The sequence below is a fragment of the Notolabrus celidotus genome, chromosome 20, assembly GCF_009762535.1.
Source record: "Notolabrus celidotus isolate fNotCel1 chromosome 20, fNotCel1.pri, whole genome shotgun sequence".
Classification (NCBI taxonomy): domain Eukaryota; kingdom Metazoa; phylum Chordata; class Actinopteri; order Labriformes; family Labridae; genus Notolabrus; species Notolabrus celidotus.
This window is the reverse complement of record NC_048291.1, coordinates 3627059-3647817: the sequence shown is the minus strand read 5'-3', so window position 1 is coordinate 3647817 and position 20759 is coordinate 3627059. Positions and strand designations below refer to the sequence as shown.

Here is a 20759-nt window from a genome sequence, read left to right as displayed (position 1 = left end):
ACAGAGTGAAGAAACAGAACTCTTCTCATAATGATGACACAAAGCGGAAGCAGCTTGTACTTGGCGTGTCAAGTGTTGTCAGCATCTGATTAGCCATTTAAACAGCAGCAGAACACTGTGTGCATGTTTAAGCTTCAGAGTGCTTTTAGCAACCAAAGGTCACTGCTGCTGTGGAAGAGTGTTTTTGGACATTTGTGGAGGCTCTCTATGTTCTTGGGTTGCAATCTCCACACAGGGTCACCTGCAGCAGCACGGCTCATCCTGGCTCTCCAGTCTGGTAGTAAAAACACCTTCCCCTCAGTTCAAAACAACCCACGTATCTCTCTCCTAGTCTCTTTCACTGCTTGTTCCCTCTCTCCCATCCTGTCTCCATCACACCCTCACCCCTCTGTCCTCCTCTCCCCTCTCTGCCGCTGATAGAAGCGGCCAGAGGATGTCACAGAGCAGCAGAGAAGCCAAGAGAGTGGAAAAAAAAAAACCCACCTCCATTAAATTTAGCACGGATGACACTTCTGCTGTGCGGTGTTGTGAACACTCTGGTATCCGGTGCTGCACTTGTGACTGTGTTGTTGTTGTTGTGTGTAAGTGTGAGTGTGGGTGACGGCCAAAATGTGTGGATGTGGAGGGTTACATGTTTTGCTCTGCACTGCCACCGTGTGGTCTGTAGATGTACTGCAGTCTCACACTGAGTTGGTAAAGGTGATATTTTGCAGAATTTTTCAATGCAGAAAAAAAGAGAGCTAGTTTTCCATTTATATAATTTAGGAAAGATTCACCAATCAGATGAATCTAATATTTTTTAACTATTCTGTGCTTCTGTATATACTCTATTATTATTTTATTTTATTTCAATTGATTTTATTTAAATTGATTTTATTTTATTTAAATTTATTTTATTTTATTTTATTTAAATTTATTTTATTTAAATTTTTTTTATTTTATTTCATTTCAATTTTTTTTATTTTATTTAAAAAAAATTTATTTAAATTTATTCATATTTATATCTTATTTTATTCCTTCTATTAATATTTTGACTTTCTTACATACTGTTCATAAGAGCTCCTTAATGACTGAATTTCCCTCCCCTGGATAAATAAAGTATTTCTGATTCTGATTCTGATCTATGCTGGGGGGGGGGGGGGGGGGGGGGGGGGGGGGGGGAGTCTGGTTACTGTATGCAGTAAATAGGTAGTCAAAATAGTACTGACCAATATGCTTTGGTGTTTGCAGGTAAAACAGTCTGTGTTGAAGGCAAAAACAAGCTGGACACACTCCACTGTAAAGACAAACAGTGTTAAGATTCCCTGACTTCCTCGAATGCATCAGTAAAGATCAATCTGACCTCTTTTTAAAATCTGCAATCAATGTTATTTCAATTAGCTTATGGCGAGTTACTTACAAGAAAATAGTTTTCACATTTTGGCTTCATAACACTGAAGTTAGCCAAAGTGAAGCCTCTGGGCAACTTAGTATTTACAGTGAAACTGAGACTCTCCACAAACGGATGAGCCAACTGTTAAAGTCCCACATTTTTGTTGTGGTTCTTGTGGTTTTTGCAGCCAGATGTGTTTGTATTTGAAGAGAGGGGGGAGCTGGAGAGGATTGAGGGGAAGGGAAAGGGCAAAAACAAGCAGGACACACCCCACTGTAAAGCCAACCAGTGTTTGGATTCCCTGACTTCCTTGAATGCACCAGAAAAGATCAATCTGACCTTCTTTTCAATTAACTTTCTTTTCAAAAGTTGTTCATTCCTTTCTCATCATGCAAACTTTTTCCTTTACAAATCTGCAATCAATGTTGTTATTCCAGTTAACTTAAGACCCATTATGGCAAGTCAATTACAAGAAAAAAAATTTCATTTGTGCTTCATAACACTGAAGTTAGCCAAAGTGAAGCCTCTGTGCAACTTAGTATTTACAGTGAAACTGAGACTCTCCACAAACGGATGAGCCAACTGTTACAGACCCACATTTTAGTTGTGGTTCTAGTTATATACTTAATACAAACAGTGGATGTGGATTCTGTGGCATCATCAGTTCATTTTTGTAAAACTGTTTTGGAGTTGGCTTTGAAATTGTGGCCATCATCCTGGTCTTGGTTTTTGCAGCCAGATGTGTTTGTATTTGAAGAGAGGGGTGGAGCTGGAGAGGATTGAGAGGAAGGGGAAGGGCAAAAACAGGTAGGGCACAGTCCACTGTAAAGCCAACCAGTGTTTGGATTCCCTGACTTCCTTGAATGCACCAGTAAAGATCAATCTGACCTCTTTTCAATGAACGTTCATTTTAAAAGTTATGTCACAAAAAATTTCAATTTTTGGCTTTATACCGCTGAGTGACAGCTCATGTCACTCCCCTGCTCATTTCGCTACACTGGCTTCCAGTTGCAGCTCGCATCAGATACAAAACTCTAATCATGACTTACAGAGCAGTCACCAAAACCGCTCCAGTTTACCTGGAACCCCTCATCCAGGTCTACTGCCCTTCTCGCCCGCTACGCTCAGCCTCTGAAAAGCGCCTAGTGCTCCCAGCACATGAGGCCTCAAAATCACTAGCTGGACTCTTCTCTTCTGTTGTCCCTAAATGGTGGAATGAATTGTCCAACTCCATTCGATCTGCAGAGTCCCTCTCTACTTTCAAAAAGACAGCTAAAGACCCAGCTCTTTAAGAAGCACTATGCACTTAGCTAGACTGTTCTCCACTGTTGTCCCCCAGTGGCAGATCATGTCTTCCAGCTACAGTTGACTCACACTGTCCTGCTCTACTCTGGGAATCTGTGTTCAGGTCTGGAGTGACCCAGCACTTGGTACTTTGGTCATTATTGTGCTGATGATGGTATCTCACTACTGTACATTAAAAGGACTGTCATGGAAGATGAAACTGATGTTTTTGGCTGGTGGAAGATCAACAGACCATCCTACCCAAAACTTGCAAAATTAGCCAGACCAGTAATGGATAATGTCGGGGCAGTCGGGCTGTAAACAGGTTTGGGCTTTAAAAAAATCTAGGTCATTCGGGCTCGGGTCGGGTCGGGTCTAACTTTTAAGGCCTGACTACAGCTCTACCACCCATAGCCCCGTTAATTCGTCCATTCATCGGTTCATCCACACCCACCTGCAGTCCATAGCCAAATCCCAGTGTCGTCTAAAGAGGCGTTTTTTCCTTCCCTTCCACACCGGTAACACACTCTTTCTAAAGCTTCAGGGAGGCAGGGTTGAACAACGCGCCCCTTTAGACAACGCTGGGATTGGGCTATGGACTGCAAGGTGGGTGTGCATGAACCGATGAATGGACGAATTAACGGGACTATGGGTGGTGAGGAAGCGGTTACTTCTCAGCGTGGACGTTGGGGCGTTACAAGCGACATTTCAGTACGCCCAAAACTGAACAAAACATTGATAATTCAGCGTTTCAGAGGTATTTTCATCAGTGTTGGGCAGTAACGCGTTACTAATAACGCGTTACTGTAACGCCGTTACTTTTGACAGTAACTTATACACTAACGCATTACTTTTTAAAATAAATAAACTCAGTTACCGTTACAACATCGTGCGTTTGTCCGTTACTTTAAATTAATTCATTGTTGGCTAGCTGCAGTGTACTTCTTCCTGTTTACAGTGGCAATGCATTGTGGGATTGCTGGGTGCCATGCCAACCGCTGTAAAACAAAAGAAGAAGACGCGTGTGGGCGTGTTTCCGTTTAATAACATGTGCGGCAGTCATGGAGAGTAAAGGCGAAAGCAAGACGAGTTTCTCAAAGTGGAAATACGCTCATTATTTCATATTTTCATACTTAAGCTGTGAAGGAACATTTTTAAGGGCTAAACACAACAGCTTTTATGATGCTGAAGCCACTTTATTTTTTTATCTTTGATTCTGAATAATATATTCAGACTGTTTTGTTTTATTTATTTCAGAAATCCTTGTGATATTGTCAGTTGTTGCTGGCCTGACTTAAATAAAGTAGCATTTAAAAATTACTTTGAGGTTGAGTCAGGTCTGTGTTTGCATTGATCATAATGCTGAGCAAAGTTTAGCGATGTGCATGCAAATGAATAGAAACTGTAAAGATGATCAATAGTGTATTATGTTCCATACAGCACTGAAATGAAGCTGGTAGTGCATAAATAGGAGCATTAAAGAATGTTCTTATTATAAAGTAACTAAAAAGTTACTTTTAACAGTAATTCATTACTTTTTGGTGTAAGTAATTAACAGAGTAATTTAGTTACTTTTTGAATAAAGTAACTAGTAACTGTAACTAGTTACTATTTTTCAGTAACTTGCACAACACTGATTTTCATCAACGGGAAAACGCTGGCTAAATCGTCAAGGTGTGACAGGGCCATTAGCAAAGAACAAGCTTGAACATTTTGAAAAGTTAGTGTTTCGATTCAAGTGACAGTCACTTAAGAGATTTGCACTAAAAAGGGCCTTCGAGTGGCAGATTGTCGAAAAAGAAAGAAAGCTCAAAGTTAATCAGTAAAAACAGGATCAGATTTAAAAAGTGAATATGCAGCTCGCAGGCAAAGCTTCTACTCCAGTACACATAAAGTCAATCAGTTCTGTGAGGACTGAAAGGCTTGTTGTTTTCTGGGATGTTATGTCAAAACAGGGATTGCAAATGATTACCAAATAACTGGATTTAATGTCTAAAAATAGCAGGATCACAAGAGGAAATCCACGTGGAGAGAGAGAGAGAGAGAGAGAGTTTGTGTAACAGGGAGTGTTTCTTCGGCTCTCCACACACTGCATGTCTTTGAGTCTATCTTTTAAGACTTCAAGTCAAAATGTTCCCTTTTTTATGGCCTTGTACTGGTTTGACTGCTTTGAGGTACCATCAGCCTCAAGGCGTCACAGCTTGACATGCAGAGCAGATACCATCAGAGGATTAGAGTCCTGGAATAGTTTTCCTCTGGGAATACGCTCAGTGAGTGAGCAGCCTCATGACCTGAGAGTCCAACTAATGAAATACACCAGCCTCTGGGTTTAAAGTGTCTGTGAGTGGTGCAGGTTTCATTTTCTGGACCAGCTCTCTCTGAAAACGAAGGAGGTAACTCTGAAATTTCCATAGGTGAGAGAATGAATCACGCCGAGCTGAATTTTGTTGTTATTTTTGGACAGATGGCACACTCTTCATCATCTCTAAACCAGCTTCCAGAGTATCAACACTCAACAGTTGCACTAAGCTCCTGGTTTCTATGGAGACTACACCTACACATGCAGCCGTGATGGCAACATTGATGTGTTCACAACAACCATCTTCCCCCTCCTCCAGTGATTTTAAACACTGCTGCTGCTGCTGCTTCCCTGTGCTTCTTTTTATCAGACTGCATGCTGTTCAGAGCGTTGACATGCAGAGCAGCTCTCCTGTCTTCAGTTATCACTCCATCAAACCTGTCAGTGTTACAGCTGTTACATAACAAGTCTTATTTTGAAAGGGTTTGAGGAGCTATGAGTGCCTGCTGTTGAAGGCCGATAAAAAGAGATGGAACTATTCCAGTGCTTTCAATGTTTGCTCTGGGATTTTATTAAAGGTGACATATTATGCTCTTTTTTCATCAATATATATTGAGATAATGATAAAAACAGCTCATTCTGAAGCTCCATAGTCACCTGAGAGAGATTCTTCAGGACTGAGTTCATGAGTTTTTTCAAGTAAGATGTACTGACAATAAGTTAAAGGTTAAAAAAGAAAGTTTGTAAGGCTTAGATATATTTTTAATTGTAATGTTGGAGTATTGATGTTCTGGAGTTCTGATCACATCTCAGACACAGTTTGGAGTTTCAGCCTGTTTTAAAAAATGAAAGCGGGTACATTAGTTTGAGCACAGTGCGGCTTCTCTTTCCTTAAAGGTGACATATCACACTTTTTTCATCAACATATATTGGTCTAAGAGGTCCCCAAAACATGTCTTTAAAGTTTATGCTCAAAAAAACACTTTGAAATCAGATTTTGGCATGCCTGAAAAACCCTCTTCTTCAGTCCTCCTCAGAACACTCTGTTTTCTCTCTGACCACGCCCCCTCAGGAAGTGGATGTGGCCTCGGCTCTCCAGCACATTGATCTAATGTTTACATGTTGGCTGAATATACACGGCTGCTCAGAGATCACGTTACTTCAACCCTCTGAATCTGATCCAGAATCTGATCCTGACGGAGAGGCGCCTGCAGCAGGACCTTTCTGAAGGATTGGTCACAGATTTAGTGTTTCTTGTTGTTTTATTTATCAGTATGTCGACGTGTGTCTTGGTACACAGCTACAGCTACATCTATGAACATGTAGCTATGTGGCTATGCTAACTAGCGCTAGCACTTATCCATGATAAATAAAAATCATCCACTAGATCTTCAAATCTGCAGACATGGGGAGTAAAACCGACCTCTTCCAGAAAGGCAGCGGGACCTTTTTTGAAGGATTGGTCACAGATTTAGTGTTTCTTGTTGTTTTATTTGTCAGTATGTAGACGTGTGTCTTGGTACACAGCTACAGCTACGACATGTAGCTATGTAGCTATGCTAACTAGCGCTAGCACTTATCCATGATAAATAAAAATCATCCACTAGATCTTCAAATCTGCAGACGTGGGGAGTAAAACCGACCTTTGTGTTTATTAAGACAGCCTACAACTAGCATGCCTCCCTCCTAAGCTCCTTGTTAGCACACATTTGTGTAGGTAATGAAAAACGGGGGAGGGATTCAGTATTATTTTATACAGTCTATGGGCTGAACAAGCTCCGAGCTCTGACTCCGTGACAGACCGGATATTGTTGTGACGTATGAAAAACACTGAAAACTGAAACGGCTGGTTTCAGCACACATTTACAGAAAGGTGGAGAAATCAGAACAGGGGCAGAATGGATTCTTTTCATTTTCAGGGGGTTTGTAGACAGGGACACATATTTCAGGTAGAGAACCATTAAAAAGTCAATTTTTCCATGACATGTCACCTTTAATGTCAAATATTCTGTTGATTAATTAAATTTCTCTGTATTAACATAAACATAACACACAGTGAGGATGCCATGAGAGCTAACATGTACTTTAAAGCAAAAGTTGGGCTCGTTGAGGTGAGGTTGTAGGAGAGATTTGTCAATAGTAAGAGTGTTACTCACAGGGGATGCCGGTTAGCCTGTTTGAACAGAACCGAAGCTATCAACAGCTTCAGACAGGGTCAGTTAACACAATGGTTCCCAAACTTTTTCAGCCCACGACCCCCACTGTCCCTTGGAGTGATTAAATGTAGCTTCATACTAGTCTGCAGAAAAGGAGCCACCACCTACATGCACATGTGACTGTGTTTCCTGTGCTGTTATGAAGTAACCGCTGCTACTGATGCTTTTGTTAACCCTTAGGGTTACAATAGGGCCTTCGCCACCAGCGGTGCTCGGGCCCTAATTAACGCAAATTAACCTGAATAAAGGGATGAGACAGTAGAGCAAAGATTCAGTGTTGAAGAGGTTTTTCAATAAATAAATAAATAGACCCTACATCCTTAAAACAATGGTTTAATTACTCTAGATATCTCTCATAGAAAGGTCACTGGCTGTCATTCATAAGGCACAAGCATCCACTGTTGAGTCTTGGGATCTCCTTATTACTTCTGTTTTAAAGGTACAGCTATGACTGATTTTTTTTTGTTGTTGTTTTGTTTTACTATTAATATATAGAATATGAAACCTATACATATGAGCTATCTAATTGATGGATATGTCCTTTCAATCCTCTCCCTCTTCTATGTTATTTGTTATTTGTTATTTGTATTTATTTTATTCCTAATGTGTGGATGATGGTGCGGCCTTGTGTCACTTCTCTTTAATTCACCTACTTGTTTTCTGTCATTATTTTTGATTTATATTATCTTTAGAACACGGCATTGGTGATATGTAAATAGTTTGTTTGACGGCGATGTCATCTGCTGTGAAAAAAATCAATACAAATTTTGATCATAAAAATAAATGAATAGGCAAGTCAAGGCAGCTTTATTTGTATAGTGCATTTCATACACGAGGGCAACTCAATGTGCTTTACATTGAAACATTAAAAGCATTGGAGACATTCAGACAAGCATAAAAGAACATAATTAAAATGACAAATATGATAAAACAGAAAAGAAAAGGAAAATTAGAATATATTACAAATGACATTAAAATGTGAATTTAAAGTGAGTTAAAATGAGCTAAGATAGGAAGGCAGTGGGAAATAAAAAAGTCTTTGATTTAAAAGAGGTGAGAGTTGGAGCAGACCTGCAGCTTTCAGGGAGTGTGTTCCAGATATGTGGTGCATCATGACTAAACGCTGCTTCACCATGTTTCCTTCTGACTCTTGGGACTGAAAGCAGACCAGTACCTGATGACCTCAGAGGTCCACATGGTTCATAAAGTAGCAGCAGATCAGCCTAAACCATTCAGGTCTTTATAAACCATCAGCAGGATTTTAAAGTCTATTCTCTGACAGACAGGAAGCCAGTGTAGAGATCTAAGAACTGGAGTGATGTGGTCTACTTTGTTGGTCCTTGTTAGGACTCGAGCAGCAGCATTCTGTATGAGCTGCAGCCGTCTGATGGACTTTTTAGGGAGTCCTGTAAAGACCCCGTTACAGTAGTCTAGTCTGCTGAAGATAAATGCATGGAGGAGTTTTCTGCATCCTGCTGAGACACAAGTCCTTTAATCCTTGATATATTCTGAAGGTGATAGTAGGCGGACTTTGTAATGGTCTGAATGTGGCTGCTGAAATTAAGGTCTGAGTGTATGATTACACCAAGGTTTCTTGGTTTGAACATTTCATCTGTGCAGATTGGAGCTGAGCAGTAACCTTTAACCTTTCTTCCTCCAAAAACAATCATTTCAGTTTTTTCTTTGTTTAACTGAAGAAAGTTCTGTCTCGTCCAGTCATTGATTTGAATAAAGATAGATGAGTAAATATAAGCATTAAAGGACAATAGAAAAAGTTTTAAGAATAAAAAGAATAAGAAGACAATAAATTGACTTATCACAGATACTGCACAATGTCCTAAAAGATGCAAACTTTAAACACTCATCCAACATGTACATTCATGTCAAACTGTTCAAACACTCACTGATGACTAAAAATACCTGTGTGTTATTACAGATGAAGGCCTTGAACACTTGATTCTCCCTGTAGTGACATTTTGGTTGTAGTCCTGATATGAAGGATCTGACTCCATCTCTCATGTCAGATTATGTGTTCAGACAGAAGATGGGTTATTTTTGCCCATGTCCTCAGAAATCCTTCCTCGGGGATGTACTTTAGAGGGGATCGTTGGTTTTTATTTTCCAAGCTGGGTTATGTGAGGTACTTGTCAATACTAAGAGTATTACCCTCAGGGGATCCCGTTCAAGCTCGGCCCCTTTGTTGAGAAACCAGCTGGAGAACCAGAACGGAAGCGAGGCTATCGACCCCTGCAGGGTCAACGCCACCAAGTGATTTTATTGAGCTCGTGTTGGAGAACTTCGACCCAAACACTAATGTCAGTGTACGTGGATGTTGTATGTGCTCCTCTGCTGCAGGTGGAGGAACACAGCAGTGTCACATCCAAGACTGGTTCATGAACAAATGCCTGACCCCAAAACCCAACCCACAATCTGAAGGTTAAGAACACAATATATGCAACAATAACAAATAAAAACAATGAAGCGAGCGAGCGAGATGACGTCCATTTTATATACAGTCTATGGTCGGGACCCCCACTAATTGGGGGTCACAGGATTTTATTTAATTTGTTTAAGTAATCAAAAATGTTGTATATTGCCATTACTGTTAATATATATATGTTTTAAACTAATTCATTTAGAAATAAAACCTTGCAAATACATTTTTTTCCTTATTTTTCTGCCTTTCTTTAGACTCTAAAGCAGGGGTGTCCAAACTTTTTTCAAAGAGGGCCACATTTGATGTTGTCAGAATACCTCAGGGCCTCCAACTGAGACTTTGGAATCCTAAAAGTTATATATGAAATATTTAATAACAATTATTTAATTTTTTTTCTCAATAAAACAGTAACTAGGAAGTCCTCAGTTCTCCACAAGCCACCTAAACGTGATCAAACTGTATATTCTTCTAGCAGACAACATTTTAAGAGCAAAATAATGATTTTCCTGAGTTCTGAAATTTTTTTATGCACCAAATTTTGCCTTTTCTGTACAATTTCATAATTTTGATCTTGTCTTGTGTCCTCTTTTGTGTCTTCTGAACTTTAAGTGTTCATCAAGAACATTTTCACATCATGATAAAAACATTAATTTGAAAACCTGTCAGCTTTAAGAGTTCTTGTGTTTCTTCTTTATTGCCATCTTGCAGAATTCCCAGTGCTTTGGCTTTAGACAGGTAGTCCATATGAAGCTTTTTGAGACGGTTATGGATTGACTTTAGTTTTGTTTTTGTGCTTGAAAGAAACTGCAAATGTACAGATGATTCAGAAGGTGATTAATTTCTTTGATATAAATAACACAATTTAAGATGGAAGCTTGGGGGCCATAAATAAATGGACCTTGGGCCGCGATTGGCCCCCGGGGCATACTTTGGACATGCCTGCTCTAAAGGTTAGGGTTAGAGTTAGGGTTAGTTTACAGTTCATTAATATTATAGGAGATTGCAGTTTTGGACCCCTGAACGTGAATGAAAGCGCGGATATTTTTGCACACTCATCGGGCCTGGTGAAAATTGCAAGTTATTATAGGTCTCGCAAAAACAAATTCTGTAGCACCCCCTAGAGCAGGGGTGTCAAACATGCGGCCTGTGGGCCAAAACCGGCCCACCAGAGGGTCCAATCCGGCCCGCGGAATAACTTTGCAAAGTGAAAGGGTTACATAGACAAGACATTAAGACTGCAATTTTTCAATAAAAGTAACTGCGATTTCAGATTTGTCCTCTAGGGGTCGCATTAAATCATAGTGTTGACGAAGCGCACCAGAACGGCGCTTTTTTTCCAGGGATTTTTTTCTTAAAGTGCGGAAATGGATTAGGCTACTTGCTGTTTGCATAATCCGGTTGAGATTCATAAAGACCTTTTAGAGCACTATAAGATGATCCACTAAATAGTCAACTTTACCTTCTTCATTATTATAATCTATCTGTTCTTTTGCAGTAAACATTACATTCGGTGTCAGGTGAATGGGTAACCTGTGTGTTTGGTGTGTTAGCAGCCGGTTTCAGGGCTTAAAGAGTAAAATATTCAGCCCACTATGAGACTCATCATGGCGAAAAATACAACAGCTGTTTTTGTAGAAAGATAGTTCATTAAATGTGAACATTTTCAGAATGTACTTGTACTGTTTTTGCACTAGAACAAAGGGAAAAATGAAGAGTTGTTGTTATTTATAGGTTATTATGTTATGATTTTACTGGTCCGGCCCACTTCAGATCAACTTGGGCAGTATGTGGCCCCTGAACTGAAATGAGTTTGACACCCCTGCCCTAGAGGTAAAGAGAGAACCATTAAAAAGTCCATTTTGCATGATATGTCACCTTTAAAAGTGTTACGGTTTATACCGTTAGGTCATTTACTTGTTCTGTAATGTGTAGGTATATTAGGAATGTTAAATCTGAAATAAAAATACAAGTAGTTATGTCTCCTTGTATTAGTTTGCCACCTGTTATTGACATAATGCGCAAATATAGATATTGGAATGGTTCGAACCTTTGTTTTTGTTTTTTTAAAGGCAATATTCAAACGTCATTTTGGAGCAATTTTGACAGCCCTAGTCACAACCCACAGCTCCTGACTATAGGTGAGGGTTGGAACATAGATTGACTGGTAAATTGAGAGCTTTGCATTCTGGCTCAGCTCTCTCCTCACCATGACAGACCGGTACAGCGTCCGCATCACGGCCTATCAGTGTGAACTTTGCACATTCTCCCCATGCATGCGTGGGTTCCCTTCAGGTAAACTGCCTGTAAGTGTGAGTGTCGGGGGACAGACTGGCTTCCTGTCCAGAGTGCACCCCGCCTCTCTCCCAATGACAGCTGGAAGTGGCTCTTACCTCATCCTCTTTTTTTACTTTTGCATGTTTTTCTCCATCACTTGTTTTCTTGTTCAGTAAATTTAGTTTCAAGAAAAAAAGAATATATTTTAAGATATTTTAATTTTTGTAAAAAATACATCTAGATCAATTACACATCTACTTCAGATCTTTGAGAACTTTGGCCATTTATCTGGCTACAAAATTAACTGGGAAAAATCCTCATTAATGCCGCTTGGGGAATTGAATAGGCAGATATCCACCTCTAAGATCCTTGTTGTCAACAATTTTAAAGGTGCTGTGAGGAACTTTTGTTTTGTATCAATTCTGGCGCCCCCCCTGTGGACAAAGTGATACCTCTTATCTCTTGTCCTACACATGCAAAAGTAGTGTTTTCAACAAAAGCCTCATCCTGTTGTGTTCAAACGTCAACTTTATCAGGCAATGTGATTATTTTCCATGAAAACAGTCAAAGAAAGGCTGTTTCTGAAGCAAGATATCCATCATCTGGTCTGGCACCTACCCCCCCAGGGCGGTTTCAGGCATTAAAAATGACAACAGAGAAGGTGTCAGTGTTGCTGCTGATGGACTTGTTTGCTATTGAAGGTCATAAAGAGGCATCAGTATCATTTTCAGTCTGTTTCTCAACCAGTTCAAAACTCCTCACAGGGCCTTTAAATACCTAGGGGTTCATATTTTCCCTTCACTTGATACAATCACTGCTAATAATTTTAATAAGGTTCTAAATGATATTGATGCAGACCTGAAAAGATGGTGCAAACTTCCTACCTCCTTTAAGTCCAGACTGTCTGTTGTAAAGATGAATATATTACCTCGTGTTAATTTTATTAGCTCTATGATTCCTAAAGTAAATTTAGTTTCAAGAAAAAAAGAACATGTCTGCTTCTGTTCAATGGAGTCGTTAAGGGTTAAAGAAAGAGAGGTAAACTGTAGAAAAAGATTTAAAAATGTTTGTAATTATTCAAAAAGCTTCTTTGTTGACCTGTGATCCTGACCCCTGTATGTGTGCAGGAAGCAGCCATGTTGTGTTAAAGGACAAAGTTAATCTACTGCTTATCTAACCACACACAGCCTGTAAACACATGCATATGCTGCCCCCCGGTGGACAGGAGTGGAACTGCTTTTGTGCTTTTTGAAAAAATGACTCCAGGAAGCAGAGGACTCAGAAAAAGGGCTTTAAATTAATTTATTAAAAAAAAAAAAAAAAAAAGAAAAAAAAAAAAAGAAAAGCATTTCTCCACTGAAGCAGAACAAACATCAATTTTTTTTCGTTTACTATCGTTGGAACGTGTACAATCAGAAAACAGACTCGCCGGGCCGCCAGAACAGAGTAAAATAATCAAGCAAAAAAAGGAAGAGGGGAAGGGGGTGAGGAAGGAGGGGGGGGGGGGGGGGTCTGCCAACACCACAACGTCAACACAGCCTCAAGAGGGAGGAAGAAGAAGACGAGGAAGAGGAGGATGGTGGGAGAAAAATAAAAAAGAGGAGAGGAGGAGGAAGATGAAAACACAAACATTGAATCAAGTGCAGGTCTGGTTTGGACAAAGCAGGGTTTTTTTTTTTTCCCTCTGTTCAATTTTACAACGTTTCTCTTGTTGTCGGATACATGCAAAAGGTCAACATCTGGAACTACACATGGAGATTTCATATGCTTATATCGGTTATCTGTGCAAGTATTAAAATATGTAGGTATAACTAAGCAAGATTTCATACGGATATGTCAGAACGAGGGGGTAAAAGAGGAAACATATTATGAAAAACTAGTACACTGTTTCACCGAACGGAAAAAACAGAAAGAAGTCCACGTAAAAAAAAAGTCTAACTTAGTTACCGAAATGTCTTCGACCTCGTCGTTTTGTACGCTTCCTTTTTGTTAAATTATCTAGATAAGTGAAAATACATTAAAAAAAAAAAAAATCCTATGCTCCACATTTGGACAACAAAATACTGCATATCTACGTACAGCTGCAATAAAAGGAAGGACAGTATGTGAGAGGCTAGCTGCCAGAGTTTCAGGAATATTGGCTCCGAGTTTGATCCCTTTCTGGTTTTAAACGTTTCTTTTTTCTTCTAACCGTTAATTCTTCGTCTTGCTTGCCCGCTCCGTTGGTCCAGAGCCGTCCCCGACAGGTCCCAGCGGGGCGGGGAAGGGAAGGGAAGGGAAGGGAAGGGAAGGGGGGGGAACGTCCTCCGCTGGCATGCCGGCATCTCCGATCTGCTCTGAGGTAGAAGCGACAGAAAGGCGGCGTTCCAGCCTGAGCCAAGCTGCAGACTCTCCCTGCTGCACTATTGTGAGGTCAAAGGTCAGCTCTTTAAGGGTTAAAAGTTGTTAAGGCTTCCTGTGGTCTTGGTTGTTTTTTTTTTTCGAGTCACTCTCCTGTTTTCAGTGGCTCACAGGGGACACCTTTGAGTTCTTTATTTTTTGTTATCAACCCACGTTCCAGTCTTTTAAAGGGGTGGACTTTTTCTTTTTCTTTTTTTTTTTTTTCCTTTTGACGCTCTCGAACAGAAGTGAAAGGAAAAGAAACGTCTCCGTTTGGCACCTCGGGAGTCGATGGGAGGAGGAGGAGAAGAAGAAGAAGAAGAAGAAGAAAGGAGGAACAAAACAAACGACAGAAACAAGAGAGAGAAACTGTGAAAGAGGGGAGGATTAGGAGAGAGTGGTGATGGATGTGGAGGGGTGGGGATTGGTGGTGTGTGGGGTTTGTACAGACTAATCGAGGCGGCTGCCGGGGTTGTTAACTGCCGACGAGTCCGAGTCTGCGGCGTTGGCGGTGGCAGGTGGAGCCGCCTCGGCGTTCTCTGATTTGCTGCGCTTGGCGTCCGGCTGTTCGCTGGCTGGCTGGTCCGCGATCTGTCGTTTGGTGGGGAGGGAGGCCGAGGCCGAGGCGTGGGTGGCCAGCAGGTGAAGAGGGCTCGCTACAACTGGAGCTAGGGCGGAGGAAAGAAAGGGGGCGGAGTTAAGAGAGGGAACACTGTCATGGTGGTTCAAACTGTGGCTAACTAAGAACCACTAAGGACCAAGTTTAGATAAAGAACACTTCTTGAGCACTGCCGAGGAGCCTTCAAGGACTTCCTTTAAACAGGAAGAAACCTTGAGCAGAACCAGACTCATGTTAGACACACATCTGCTGAGAACAGGTTGGAGAGAGGGATAGAGGGATATGATAGTGGTGAGACGGAGAGCAAGACTTTTAACCACAAGGACAAACTTCCTATAACAGGTGGAAACTTCCAGCAGGACCAGACTCATGTTAGACACACATCTGCTGAGAACGTGTTGGAGAGAGGGATAGAGGGAAATGAAGAGAAAGATGACAGTGGTGAGACGGAGAGCACTTCCTTTAACAGGCTGAAAACTTGAGCAGGACTAGACTCATGTTAGACACACATCTGATGAGACTAAGTTGGAGAGAGGGAAAGAGGGAGATGATAGTGGTGAGACGGATAGCAAGACTTTGAACCACAAGGACAAACTTCCTTTAACAGGCAGAAACCCTGAGCAGGACCAGAATCATGATAGACACACTGAGACTGAGTTGGAGAGAGGGAAGTCTTGCTGTCCGTCTCACCACCATAAACTAAAAGGCAGAAACCTCGAGCAGGACCAGACTCATGTTAGACACACATCTGCTGAGACCGAGTTGGAGAGAGGGATAGAGGGAAATGAAGAGAGAGAGATGACAGTGGTGAGACGGAAAGCAAGACTTTGAACCACAAGGACAAACTTCCTTTAGCAGGAAGAAACCTTGAGCAGGACCAGACTCATGATAGACACACTGAGACTGAGTTGGAGAGAGGGATAGAGGGAGATGGAGAGAAAGGAAGTTTGACCTTGTGGTTCAAAGTCTTGCTGTCCGTCTCACCATAAACTAAAAGGCAGAAACCTCGAGCAGGACCAGACTCATGTTAGACAGACTCATGCTGAGACTGAGTTGGAGAGAGGGATAGAGGGAGATGAAGAGAGAGAGAGAGATGACAGTGGTGAGACAGATAGCAAGACTTTGAACCACAAGGACAAACTTCCTTTAACAGGCAGAAACCTCCAGCAGGACCAGACTCATGTTAGACACACATCTGCTGAGACCGAGTTGGAGAGAGGGATAGAGGGAAATGAAGAGAGAGAGATGACAGTGGTGAGACGGAAAGCAAGACTTTGAACCACAAGGACAAACTTCCTTTAGCAGGAAGAAACCTTGAGCAGGACCAGACTCATGATAGACACACTGAGACTGAGTTGGAGAGAGGGATAGAGGGAGATGGAGAGAAAGGAAGTTTGACCTTGTGGTTCAAAGTCTTGCTGTCCGTCTCACCATAAACTAAAAGGCAGAAACCTCGAGCAGGACCAGACTCATGTTAGACAGACTCATGCTGAGACTGAGTTGGAGAGAGGGATAGAGGGAGATGAAGAGAGAGAGAGAGATGACAGTGGTGAGACAGATAGCAAGACTTTGAACCACAAGGACAAACTTCCTTTAGCAGGAAGAAACCTTGAGTAGGACCAGACTCATGATAGACACACTGAGACTGAGTTGGAGAGAGGGATAGAGGGAGATGAAGAGAGAAAGGAAGTTTGTCCTTGTGGTTCAAAGTCTTTCTGTCTATCTCACCACCATAAACTAAAAGGAAGAAATCTCCAGCAGGACCAGACTCATGTTAGACACATCTGCTGAGACCGAGTTGTAGAGAGGGTTAGAGGGAGAGGATAGTGGTGAGACGGATAGCGAGACTTTGAACCACAAGGACAAACTTCCTTTGACAGGCAGAAACCTTGGGTAAGACCGGATTCTTGTTAGACAGACATCTGCTGAAAGTTGGAGTCTCTGCCTATTACTGTAAAAACTCTGAAAACAAACAGCTGATGCTCACCGGCGCTGGCTCCCTGGATGGCAGTGGTGATGCTGTGGGTGCCGTTCTGCGTGATGGCCTTGATTGGCAGCTGGTGCTGACCTAATGGAGCCGACTGCACGATGGTGACGGTCTGCAGGGACTGTGGGGCGGTCTGGATTATACGACTGGAGCCGCCTATAGAGGTGATGGTGGGGATCGTCTCCACTTTGACTGAGAGGACGACACAGAAGGGACCAAGAGTCAGGAGTGAGACAACCACAGAGAGAACAGTTTCCCTCTCACACGCACTAGACAGAGCGCTTCCTCTCACCTTTGACCTCCGTGTGCTCTCCGTTCTCATGCAGCTCGCTCTTCTTGACGATGGTGGCCGGCTGAGCGATGACGGCGGTGGCCGGGCCGAGCGAGCTTGCAGGGATCTGCTGCAGGACGTGGACCGTCTGGACCGCCGGCTGAGAGTTGCTGGTGCTCACCGGGGACGCCATGGTGTAAGTCACGGGCTTGATGGTCTGAGGTAACTGACGCTGGACTGCTATTAGGACCGGCTGGTTGTTGACAGGCGAGCCTGGAGCACACACAGACAGGAAAGCTGAAAGCATGGAGGTTTATTTATGTTTCTTTAGTTTCATCAATGGAAATGTGAAATTGTGACATTTAGGAGGCTTTTTTAAGGCACACACTGTACATGCAGTAGAATGTAATGCGTCTAGTACCTGGTGTGTTTGGTGCAAAGCGTGCTTCCTGGATGACTGCCAGTTTGGGTTGGACTGCCGGAGTGGAGGCCGGCGCGGGAGTGGAGGATGTGTCCATCTCCAGGGGGACTGGGGAACCCTCTCGAGACAGACTGTCGGGGGTCTGGACGCCGCTGGAGTGAGCAGAGAGGACGCCCGAGTGATTGGGAGACGCAGGGGCACTCCTGAGGGACACAAAGGATTGAGAGTCAGGTTAAAGCTGACATATAGATACCTCAGTCATTTTGCACATGATCAATCAATCAATCAATCAATCAATCAATCAAGCAAGCAAGCAAGCAAGCAAGCAAGCAAGCAAGCTTTATTTATATAACACCTTTCATTCAAATCAAATGCAACTCAAAGTGCTTTACTGCAATTGAAAACAAGAAAGAAGCAGAAATAAAATATTTCATTTTTTTAATTTTTTTTAAATTTAATTTTAAATTTAATATTTTTTTCTGTGAAGCACTTTGTGATTTTATTCTATGAAAGGTGCTATACTAAATAAAAATTATTTACTTACATATTAAAAAAATAAAAAGGAATTTAAGAGACCAACGTACACCAGCAACAATAAAATATGTGTAATTAAAATAAGTTAAAGCATTAAAATAATATTAAGAATATAAGGAGTCAAAATAAATCAATTTAAAAAAGGTAAGAGTTGAAAATAAAATTCAGGCTGAAAGTGTAAATAATTGAGTAGATTAATAAAAAAAAATTTAAAAAAAAAATGAATAAAATGAAAGAAAATAAATAAATAAAAATAAAACAAAATGAATAATTAAATACAAATAAATAAAATGAAATAAAAAAATAAACAGTTAAAATTAATAAAAAAAACCATTAAAATCGATATAATAGGAAAAAGTAAGTAATACAATTGTTAAACCCTACATAAAAGCCAGACTGAATAAATACATTTTTTGTTTACAGATGATTGAGCAAACATCAATGATATGAGGCAAAATGTTAAGTAGACAGCTGAGGCAATTAAAGTTGTTTGTAATGCAGAACTCTGACAGGGACACTGCTGCTTTAAGACGGCTTGGACTTAGGATAATGCCAAATATTAAATTGTGTGTTTGACTACTCTGAATTACTTTTTTTAAGTGTTTCTCAACTTAAGTTTAATTTCATTTTTATTAAAATATTTTAATATTTTTTTTACCACAACCTGACAACATTTTTAGCTTTTTCATGAAGAATCAGGCAACAGAATAAAAACTCTAAACTTATTTTCTCCATCCAGAAGAGCGCTGTAGTTTTCTCACATTTTGAATTTCTGTGGTGTTTTCATGCCTCTGAGGGATTTTCATTTTTGCCCTGATCAATCAAATAACTACTTATTGTGAAGGAGTAGCTGATTGTGTTATTTATTGTTGACATGTTCGGACAAACAGTGTCTGTAAATTGAGATATAATGCAACAGATGCAGCCTGGCGTGAGACTTAAAATGAAAACATCATCAACTGTTCTTTATGAGTTAAACAGAACTTGTTCTTAAGTTTTTTTAATGATCTTTTTCATTAAAAAGGACCCTCCCCTCTTTTATAGTGTAGTCGTATTAGGCTGTAGTCTCTCTTTGTTGATGTTATTTTTGTAAGTCAACTTAAAACTCACCTTTTTAATATCGCTTTTAATTTGGAGCAATGTATTTTTAGCCCTGGACTGCATTATTATAATGTATTATGATTGTTTTAACAGCATTTATTTATTATAATAATTATGATATTGTATTTTTTTTAATCTTTTTTACTTTCACAGATTTTTAATTTTGCTTTCTACTCTTACTTATTTTAATTATTATTTTTTATACAATTTTTTTATGATTATATTTTTATTATTTCACCCATTTCTGTGGTATTCTGTCTCTGGGCTGCATGCTTGTATGTATGTTACTTTAAGCAAGAACTCCAACTGGTTCGGGTTAGGAATAAAGTCCAATGACCAGCAAGAACCCCAACTGGTTCGGGTTAGGTATGAGGTCCAGTGACCAGCAAGAATTCCGACTGGTTCGGGTTAGGCATAAGGTCCAGTGACCAGCAAGAACCCCAACTGGTTCAGGTTAGGGTTAAAAGAGGAGGCTTTCAAATGTATACATACATTTAAAATCTTCTACTTTTAACAATGCCTCTTTATTATTTCTTTACCCCAAAAATTTTTTTGTATTATTTTTATTTCTTTGCTTCATCAAATATGTCAAAAGAATTCAACCAATGAATGTGCAGAGATGGTATACATTTAAAAAATAATCAGCAATATATCAAAGAAAGCTGAAAAAGGAAAAAGTCTCCTCTACAAAATTGAGTAGCAAAGTGTAAAAATGTTTGCATATGTCTCTTGTGGTGCATAGTTGTGTCTCTAACTTCAGGAGATGAAATGTGGTTCTCCTGACCTGGAAGAGAGGGGTCCGTGTGGGGTCCTAAAGCAGGGGACACCCCGGGGCCTTCGTTTCCTGAAAGCCTGCTCGATGAGCTTGGCCTCCGTGGACGGGTCTATCCTCCAGAACGAGCCTTTCCCCGGCTCCTCCTGCGACCGCGCCACTTTGATGAAGTAACGGTTCAGAGACAGGTTGTGACGGATCGAGTTCTGGGACAGAGAGAGGGGGAAGAATTCAGAGTTTTGGCATGTTTTAAAAAGGGACACAGAGAGTGACGGTACCTGTGTTATCATTACAGCGTCCTCACCTGCCAGCCCTTGTCTGCAGTCCTGTAATAGGGATAGTTCTTTGTGATGTGATTGTAGATTCCGTTTAGTGTGAGCTGCTTGTCTGTGGCTAACGTTATAGCCTGGACAATCAGCTGTGCATAGGAGTACGGAGGTTTGGAGTCATCCTGTGGAGAGCAGACATGCAGATTCATGAATGAGAGAACGCTCTTCATGTCATCAAAGCAAAAAAAAAGGAACAGGACTTTTGGGTAAAATACAACTTTAGAAACTGGGACAGCATGCTTAAAGAGACAAATTCACAAATGCATGAAGGAGATTACAAGAGACAATTTTGGATTGTGTCCTGGGCTTTATGGAATGGGTGACCCATCTATAGTGAGAGGCTGCAGATTTGCAGAATTGATTTAAACAGTCATAATGGTGGGCAGACAGACTCTACTGAGAACATGGAGAAGACAGAAGCCCCCTTATATGGGGAGTGGTTCCTTGAACTAAGTAGGGCACCT

General features: G+C 40.9%; 1 protein-coding gene across 2 annotated transcripts in view; it reads right to left on the bottom strand.

Annotated features, from left to right (window-relative positions):
• Positions 1–13510: 13510 nt before the first annotated feature.
• Positions 13511–20759, bottom strand: part of LOC117832794 (forkhead box protein K2-like) — a 29345-nt gene continuing 22096 nt past the window's right edge. Inside the window, exons 4-9 of one of the 2 annotated variants that reach the window (XM_034712070.1) lie at positions 20271–20417; positions 19979–20172; positions 17560–17762; positions 17160–17435; positions 16868–17059; positions 13511–14929 (exon numbers count right to left, since the gene is read on the bottom strand). In XM_034712070.1, coding sequence (XP_034567961.1) covers positions 14712–14929; positions 16868–17059; positions 17160–17435; positions 17560–17762; positions 19979–20172; positions 20271–20417 — 1230 coding nt within the window. In that variant the 3' untranslated portion in view covers positions 13511–14711. The remainder of the gene's footprint in view (positions 14930–16867; positions 17060–17159; positions 17436–17559; positions 17763–19978; positions 20173–20270; positions 20418–20759) is intronic. The other variant, XM_034712071.1, reaches the window with a different exon arrangement.